Below are 9,332 nucleotides of genomic sequence, written 5' to 3' on the forward strand. Positions count from 1 at the left end.
AAGTATAGTATTGTATTTTATTCTCTTTCAACGCAGAAACAACTTTTGTGTTGGGTATCAAGGTTAGGAAAATATAATTCGATAGAAGGAAGTATCGATACTTTTGTTTTAATACCGAGTAAGTATCGATACTTTTGTTTCGATACCGAGTAAATATCGATACTTGTGTTTCGATACCGAGTAAGTACCGATACCTTCATACAAAAATACTTTATGAGTAAAAGTATCGATACCTTGGTGGTATCGATTCAACCCTACTTGAAGGTGTCTATTTTTATACCGGCGGAGGAGCGGGACTGATCTTTCTGCCATCTGTGAACCAACAAGAAAATTCTTTATACAAGTTGTCTTGTGCGCGACCTCGACTACGGAATACGGATTTGTGTGTTCTAGAAGGAATGGACGGTGATGGACGGTTGTTTCTATGATGTCCAGTGCAAAAGGTATTTTTGTATATCGTTAACCGATCGAATACTAAATTTCTTGTCAATATCTTCCAGTCAGCAGCTGGGTAATAATGCTCGATAAATTCTCTGCTCTAGCCTTGTGCGTACCTTGTCATAACTTGATTATTTGTTCAACGTTCTTTTACACTCTGTTGTTTTACCATGGTTCAAAGTCTTCTGAAACTCAACACTGTTTATCTAAATATGATGATCTTTCAAAACATCTACCTTATAGCTTGTATATGATTTGTATTACTCATAAAGCTGAAGTATTATTATAATGCTACTATGTATAAAAGTATGCAGACATACCTGTAATTGTAATTGCACTTACATTATTGTTTTGCATATCCTTATAGGTAACTGTATAACTTTCATATCAATTGAAGTTTCCAAGAAACCTGCAAATACAAGTTAAGAACATTACTTCTATTTAATACAAAATAATTAGGCAACATGCTCTCCAATTGTGCTGATACAATTGACCCAGCTGGTAATTATTATTGCAACATGTATCTGTTTAAACAATATTTGAAACTTACAGTCATGTTTTCCAGCTCCTTTGCAACCAACTATAATAGAAGGTATCTCTAGTACAGACAGTGTTGGTACTCACAGTGATATTTCTGGGCATACTACCATCTCTGGAAGGCCCAAAATGGATGTAGCTTGTGTTCTGGACCTGCAACAACCAGAGCACTTAGCTCAAAGAAAAAGAGCCTTAGAGGAAGTCAGACAAGCATGTAACCTAGTTAATGCTAATATACATCATATACAGGTATAATTTAAAAGCTTACAAGCCCAAGTAACAACACATTATATAATGGCATTGTACCATTTTATATTGAGTCCTTAATTATTTGTATTTGTGTTGTCAGTTTGAGAAGCTAGATTTTGGGGAAACAAATGTACTTGATACATTTTATAATGCAGATGTAGCTGTTGTGGATTTAAGTATACAGTTACAGCAATCTGCTTTATTTTATCACCTGGGTGTCAGAGAAAGTTTTGGAATGAAAGAAAACATTTTATTACATAATGATGTAGACACTGAAACAACAATTAGACTCAAGGTACATGTAGTTTTGTGACAGAGATTTATACAGAAGAAATTTTAAGTTTTGTACAATACAAAGATTATACTCAATTTTGCAGTTATCATGCGGCAGCTATACATTTGTTTCATATCGTGTAGTGGACTGTGGTTCATGTGTAGCTACTAATCCAGCTACTACTAGAATTACTGGGGAAGAAGTGATAGATCCAAAGCAACATCTTACATTGAGACTGAAAAAGCTGTTTCAAGATGTTGAAGTACAATCTAAGTACGGTTTGACATGCGTTTTTCTTGTAGATAAGAAACGAAAACATGTTATTTTTAAGTCTTTAATGTATTATCGGAGAGAAGTTCATACTTCATTTTCTTATCTTATTGTTTTGTACATAAGATTATGTTCAATTACGGAACTACCGACTAGTCGGTATATAGTGAACTTGAAATTATCTGAAGCATGGATGTACTAATGTGGTGTCTCATTCTTTGTTAATAAATGGTCTAATTTTTGCAGAGCACACATGAAAGAAAAGTTCCTGGCAGATTTACGCAAAGCACGGGAAACATATTCGGGCGAAGAACTTTCAAAAGCATTGAACAATATGCGAAAGCGTTTGGATGATCCGAATGTTTTATCTGGGGAGGTTGTCTTGAACGTCCTTATTTCTTTCCGCGAGATACAGGTTACGAATCACTGTATTTTATTGTCAAAAATATATTATGAATAGTCATCATTGATCTTCCTGCTATATCTTCAGGACTATGATGCAATGGTACAATTGGTAGATGATCTGAGAACTATACCAACACATAAAAATTACATTAACACGCCGGCTATTCGGTACCTATACGCATTTGCTCTCAACCGACGGAACAAAGAAGGTGACAGAGAAAGGGCATTAAAAGTTATAGAGAAAGCTCTGGAGAAGAAAGAGAATCATGTTCCGGACATGCTATGCTTGTGTGGAAGAATATATAAAGATAAATTTGTAGAAAGCAGACACACGGATGAAGAGAGTTTGAATAATGCTATACATTGGTATAGAAAAGGTTTCGAGGTATGATGAATACTTACTTCTCTGTTTGAAACGAAAGATCGTCAAATTACACAACTGCTTGTCTAATTATACACTTATTGCTATGTTTAGGTACAACCAAATGAATATGCGGGAATAAATCTCGCCACGCTGCTGGTTATAGCAGGGAACGAATTTTCAAAAAGTGAGGAATTGCAACACATAGGAATGGTCTTGAACAATCTTATTGGCAAGAAAGGTAGTTTGTCGAGTTTAAAAGATTACTGGGATGTGGCCACGTTCTTTGAGATCAGTGTATTGGCTGAGGATTACTCGAAAGCTATTCAAGCCGCCGAGTGTATGTTCAAGCTGAAGCCGCCAAACTGGTAGATATCAATTAATTATCGAGTATTCATGTATGTGTGTGAAAATTACTTAATTCTAACGAAATATTTTATCTGTAGGTACCTGAAATCAACAATAGGGAACATATCGCTGATAGATCGGTTTCGTAAAAAGAATGAAGAAGCCGAGGTATCGCCGGAGGAGCAAATATTTAGTTTTTGGATGGACTACTTTGTCGAAGCGACGAAATCGGAAGTTGGAGATAGTATACGGTTTCCAGTAAGTTGATAAATGGAATCGTTCTACAAAGGATCCAGTTTCCAATTCGGGAGACTATGGCTTATAATATTGTGTTACCAATCCAGCTTACTTCTGTACATTTTGGGTCAAAGTAAGAATAATATAAAACTGCTCTTAGTGCAGATCCTTAGCTTGACTTTAATGAATCAGTATTTTAATAAGATGTGTGTTCAATGAAAAGATGAATTTAGTCACCGACCTTTTACTTCCAGCTCTTAGTTTTGGAGCCGACGAAGATCTTCATGCCGAGCTACGTAAACGTTAACCTTGGGGCAGAAGAGAAGTCCGTCCAAATTTGGAATTTATGCATGGATAATATGAAGAACAGTTGCAAGCAAGTTCACGATTGGCTTTTCACAGCGAATATGATACGCAGTGTAAGTCTGTACAAACGCGATGAACGCTGCCTTTTTTTATACGTTCATCAGAACTCCGATGATTTCCAAATGTACTTCCCCTCTGTCCAATGCAGACAGAGGTTCTATGATTTAATCCTGGAAATGACCAGAGACCAAGAAGGCATGGTTACTGATTTGGATGCCTACATGACTGATGATAGAATGAAGGTTTGTAGATACGTCACATTTTTTTATCAGACAGGTTTTAATCAGATTCCATTTGTTACCATTTGTTTGATTACAGTTTGAATATGAATCAGACGACCAAAATAAACGAATAATACTGGGCAAAGGTACATACGGTGTAGTATACGCGGCTCGAGATCTGAACACTCAAGTTAGAATCGCGGTTAAAGAAATACGTGAACGAAATTTAGGGGATGTACAACCTCTCCACGAGGAAATAAAGTTGCACAGTCAACTAAGACACAGGAATATCGTACAATACCTTGGCTCAGTAAGCGAAAATGGGTACTTCAAGATATTCATGGAGCAAGTTCCTGGAGGTAGGAAGATAAAATGGAACATTGTACAGAAGAAATGTTCGATGGATTTACTTTTTCGTGATTATTCTAGGAAGTTTGTCAGCTTTATTAAGATCAAAGTGGGGTCCATTGAAGGAAAACGAATCTACAATTGCTTATTATACCAAACAAATTCTAGAAGGCCTAAAGTATCTACATGATCAAAAAATTGTTCATCGAGATATCAAAGGTAAATACCGTACAATATGACGAAGTTGAAGTATTAGTGCTCTCGGAAACTCACTGTACTGTTACTTTTAGGTGACAATGTTTTGGTGAACACATACAGCGGGGTAGTGAAAATTTCCGACTTTGGCATGTCAAAGCGATTGGCTGGTTTATGTCCTAGTACAGAAACATTTACTGGAACTTTACAGTACATGGCACCGGAAGTTATTGACAAAGGACAGCGTGGATATGGTGCTCCGGTAAGTTGCATTTTCTATATGCATTATTTTTTAAGCACAATACAAATATATCATATTACACCTAACCGGAAATGTAGGCAGATATTTGGTCTTTGGGTTGCACCATAGTTGAAATGGCTACTGGTAAACCGCCGTTTATTGAACTGGGATCCCCTCAAGCTGCTGTTTTTAAGGTAAGATTTTAGAAGTATTTAAAAATTACATAGTCACAGATGTGACTTAAAACAATGTCTTAACAGGTTGGATACTACAAAATACATCCAGAGATTCCATCAGAACTGTCTGAAAGAGCAAAAAGTTTCATATTGCGTTGCTTTGAACCAAATCCTGATATAAGAGCAACTGCAGCTGAGTTATTAGAAGATCCATTTTTAAACGAGTATGTAATATATTATATAAATCAATCGCTATATAAGCAAATACAAATAATGGTTTTTATATTCATGCATATAGGAAAAAGAAAACCAATCGACTGGCGGCCCCACCAGATTTCAGTCGTAGCATTTCGGTACCTGCTGATAGACTCGAACGTTTAGGAAAATCTGATAAAACAAATAATAATCATATCGTTTCTGCAACTCCTATACAAACTTCACAGTCGGATGATAGGTAAATATAAACATTTCCTTACATAATATTTCATTATATGTAAACAGCCTCGTCGTTGCAAGTTTTGAATATTATCGGTTTATTGTCTTGCTTTATCATTGAAAACAATACTTTCATGTTCATATTAATATAGCTTTTGTGCTAGTCGATGCTATTCTAGATAAATAGTATATTTGTTTAGTTCGTAATAAATCTGAATACATTGAGTACAATGTATTTGAGTTAGTTCCATTATGATATTATATCTTTTGTAATAGCTGTATCATTACTTTCTTACCAAGTCTGTATTACGACGAAATATAATCAAAGTGTTACATACAGTGGAGGGCTGACAAAGTCGAGCCCACTGAGGGAGCGCAGTCCGGCACACCTTCTGTCTCCCATCAGCATGCCCTCTGCAACCTTATCTTTTAACAGGTATGGTACTAACGTCATAAAAAGTGAATCCTGTCCACGAAAATTGTAACAAATACCAATAATACAGTAATAGTTAATATAAAGTTACCAGTAACATTAGATGTACTGTGTATTTTACCCATACTAGTAATGCAATGATTTGTGTCGTTACGCATTCATATACTAGGGGCAATGGAATTTCCTGTTTGTAATTGTAATATATGCAATCGAAAGTAAGCTTCGCAGTGAAAAACCAGCGGGTGAAACATCCCTACGCCATTTTAATCTCCCTTGCATAAGTGTATGTACAGGGTGTTTCATTAGATGGGGACATATTTTCCAAGCAATTTTTTCATCATTTCTGTTGTCTAGTTTGCTCTAAAGTTATGTCTACATGTTATTAGACAATAATACTATAATTTTCAGCTTGATGTACTAAACAAGTACAATAGAAACGTATTAAAAACACGATTATATAACACTATATGTACATATGCTTCTTAATCATGCTTACTCTAGCCGTCTTGAAACAGTGTTCAGAATCTACTCCCAGCTTCAGTGAGTGTTATATATGTATTCAGGTTTATTTCCAATTAGAACTACTGCCAGGAAATGTTCTTGCCCTTGTGACACGCACATCACGCGAGCTTAGAATATAAGCTTAAGGACGTGGACACAAATAATATGGAAAACTGATATCGATTCCTTATGTTTTCAGTACAATAGGAAATACACCTTCTATAGAAACAACTGAATCAGACACAACAGGAGCTTCAATGACTAGAAGAAGTTCTTCTGGTGGGTTATTATCACCTGAAGTTGAATTAGGAGGTCAGTATTTCTAATTATTTTCATAATACTTAAAAAAACATGGTTTAATTTTAATATCTGTTTGTATTGTTGATAGGTCAACCAGGCCAGAAAACTGGAGAAGAACAAGAAGGATTTTATTTACTGAAGAAAGATAGTCAGAGGAGAATGACGCTTACCAGAGTCCTCACACAAGATGAGGCAAAAATCTGTGAAGTGTGGATGAGAGGTATACATCAGGCAGAGGGTCAAACTGTTCTTCAAATGGTAATTACTCTTACAACATTACCAGTATCAAGTGACTACTTTCCATGACAGTTATATTTCCTCTTCTAGAGTCAGTTAGTACTGCTAATGCGAGCTTTGAGGGATTATATTGCTGAACAAAATCATGAAGTAATCGTGACGGCCATTAGAACATTGAAAGAAGAATTGGATTTCGATTCCACTGCCATCAATCACCTAAATTTAGCCATTTATCTCTTTCAAACCGCTGTGAACGAAGTTCTGCGAATGCATAGCATAAAACCTCATTGGATGTTTGCATTGGACAATTTGGTCAGAAATGCAGTTCAAGCAGCTATCACCGTACTCTCTCCTGGTAAGAATTTAATGACGTTATGTTAAACTGGATATGAATTGTGTACGTCTATTAAGTATAAATATGGAGATGAAGCGTATTATCGTGTCAACTCTAAAAATATCTCATAGTAAAGTCATCTCCAATAATAAAGGACTTCTTGCGAATCTAAATCTCAGTGAGCAGATTGCTGTTCTTCATACTTGTCGTTGTCATCATATTATGTTCAATCTGTCATTTGTAGAACTTGGTGCCAATTTGCTTGGTCAGGAACGCGCGCAACCAGGTGGTCAAGGACCTGAAGAAGGATCCACGTCTGGTGTATCCACGGTAAACTCTGTAAAATCACAGAAAACCGGCGATTCCATTGACAACAAGTACTGGAAAGAGTACCGGGATCAAATGGGAGATTTGAAAATGGAGAATATGAGATTACTCCAGGAATTACTAGAAAGCCAAAAAGCGTATCAGGTCTTGTTGCAGCAGGCTGTTGAAGAGCAAAGAACTCAGGTCAATACTTTGACACGACTCTGTGAAAATATTAATAGGACAACTATGAGACAGGAATCAGGGTAAGATTCGTGTTTATTTCGAGACTTAATTTTAAAGTGCAATTCGAAGAAACTACTTGTACTTGTAGATACCATTCATCTGTATCTGGAAACGTATCTAATCAACCACCACCAACGATTGTTAGTGACATGTCTTCTGATACAATTTCCTGTACAGACGAAGCTCTTGTAGAATGGCTACAGAATCTCCAGATTGATGAAATGTCGATTGAAAGGGTAAGTACATATTACGATTGATATTCCAATGTGTCATCTGTTGAGTCACTTGTATTGGCATGACTGTTTTTGTTTATAGTTTATATACGAACAATATACATTAGAGGATATTTTGTGTCACATAACTCGTGACGATATTCGCAGACTCAATCTGAGGTAAAAAAAATTACTGTTTTTAATCCCTGTAAAGTATGTATACTTATATTCTTCTCGTTATTGATAAATTGTTTCTTTAGAGGAGGTACTGAACTGAGGATATGGCTAGCAATCTTGAAGCATCGACAAAGTCACGATGAATAAGCGAAGAGACGAATGTAATCGAGTACAACGTTAAAATTGGTCAACTTTATGCAGGGTAAAATGTTCAAACCGTGGTTGTCGCGGAATGGTGACGAATACTGAGCAGAGTTATTAGATGATTAAATGATGAACGAAACACCTGTGTCGTTTGTTAGACTGATTCTTCGCAGAGAGTTTTAAATGCACAAAATGATATTATTAGTTTATCTTGTAGTTCCTAAATGTAGAGTGTTTAATAGTTACGAGACAGGTGTGTACATAGGACAATGTTTGCATATATACCGATTTGTTGAATGAATGAACTTGTTACAGTTGAAATTTACGCAATCCGTTGAGAATATATGTAACGACTGAGTGGCATAGAAATTAGTATTGTTGCGTCGAATAAATTTATAGACCGTAGTCGAGTGTGAGCAAAATTTATGTAATTCGAAATGATTGATTTTCACTCGATTCGTTAGACTAAAATATTGTTCTTGCCAAGTTTACGAAATCGGTATCACTATTCGAAAAAAAAATTACTGTTATTTATCTAAAAATTGAACGACTCTACTGCCACAGGAAACTGATACTATATTGGAAACATATTTACACGTTTACAAGTAAAAAGTTGCCTTGCACTTTCGTGTTTTAAGAGACCTGAAGGCCTCGAAAAATCACGGTTGCCAAACAAACCTAACTTAAACGACAGCTTGTGCATGTTCAACGTTTATTTGCACTTTGCGTCAACATAAGACACATTAAAACGAAGCAAATTGTAAATCGTAGTGCCTTATAATCCAGTCTAATAGTACAAGAGAAGATATTTATTACGTGCAAACGATCACGTTTTGTTATTATATGTCTAGATCTCCGAGGATTCATGCGTCTTCCCGGATGCACATGAAAAAATATTCTTGCGTGTCGGTAGTTATGTATATACAGTGCCTGTTACAGTTTGTAAAAGAGGTTTGCAATTAACAACGCCGAAGAGTCAACTTACGTTTTACGGATTTTTATATAACGGCAGATTTCATGCTTTCTTGCACAATCATTTGTGCAGAGAACTCATGCTTCCTTTATACAGTGCATAGAATAACAATACGACAGTGTCTTCTACCGCTTTATCGCAGTGATAGATCGTGATCATGCGAGTCAATTGATACAAGTGCCTAAACGCATCAGGGATACGCGTGACACCGTTTCAATTATATTGTACGTTTAATGCGTGTCGATCTAAGTTTCGCATCAAATACTGTTCAAAGCAATTAGAAGATAAAAGGATTACACAGTATTGCAGAATGAGAGGATTCGTTATCAGTACATACGTATGCTCCACAAATAGATTCCGTTCTCAAA

At 36.0% G+C, this 9,332-nt stretch overlaps 1 protein-coding gene across 3 annotated transcripts; it reads left to right on the forward strand.

The window, feature by feature from the left end:
• The first annotated feature begins 369 nt into the window (after positions 1 to 369).
• Positions 370 to 8,254, forward strand: LOC107191161 (mitogen-activated protein kinase kinase kinase 15). Of its 3 annotated transcripts, none has more exons than XM_015580130.1 (24): positions 370 to 443; positions 806 to 939; positions 1,004 to 1,224; positions 1,325 to 1,519; positions 1,602 to 1,771; positions 2,015 to 2,183; positions 2,259 to 2,558; positions 2,649 to 2,902; positions 2,981 to 3,140; positions 3,374 to 3,727; positions 3,804 to 4,065; positions 4,136 to 4,273; positions 4,345 to 4,511; positions 4,589 to 4,684; positions 4,751 to 4,890; positions 4,965 to 5,120; positions 5,430 to 5,537; positions 6,235 to 6,347; positions 6,424 to 6,593; positions 6,663 to 6,927; positions 7,151 to 7,478; positions 7,547 to 7,694; positions 7,774 to 7,850; positions 7,931 to 8,254. In XM_015580130.1, exons 2-24 carry the CDS (start codon positions 903 to 905, stop codon positions 7,992 to 7,994), a joined length of 4,092 nt encoding a protein of 1,363 aa, XP_015435616.1. In that variant the 5' UTR covers positions 370 to 443; positions 806 to 902; the 3' UTR covers positions 7,995 to 8,254. The 3 variants fall into 3 exon arrangements, with proteins under 3 accessions (XP_015435616.1, XP_015435617.1, XP_015435618.1); XM_015580131.1 differs by having other exon boundaries at positions 5,442 to 5,537; XM_015580132.1 differs by lacking the exon at positions 806 to 939 and having other exon boundaries at positions 433 to 443.
• Positions 8,255 to 9,332: the final 1,078 nt, after the last annotated feature.

This window comes from Dufourea novaeangliae, unplaced genomic scaffold (genome assembly GCF_001272555.1).
Source record: "Dufourea novaeangliae isolate 0120121106 unplaced genomic scaffold, ASM127255v1 scaffold241, whole genome shotgun sequence".
NCBI lineage: Eukaryota > Metazoa > Arthropoda > Insecta > Hymenoptera > Halictidae > Dufourea > Dufourea novaeangliae.

Bases quoted from the DNA above. Each gene is read 5' to 3' on its own strand.
- LOC107191161 (XM_015580130.1), top strand. From the start codon at position 903: ATGCTCTCCAATTGTGCTGATACAATTGACCCAGCTG. The intron at 4,685-4,750 runs GTAAGATTTTAG...ATGTCTTAACAG, and splicing joins CTCAAGCTGCTGTTTTTAAG to GTTGGATACTACAAAATACA. The intron at 5,121-5,429 runs GTAAATATAAAC...ATATAATCAAAG, and splicing joins ACTTCACAGTCGGATGATAG to TGTTACATACAGTGGAGGGC.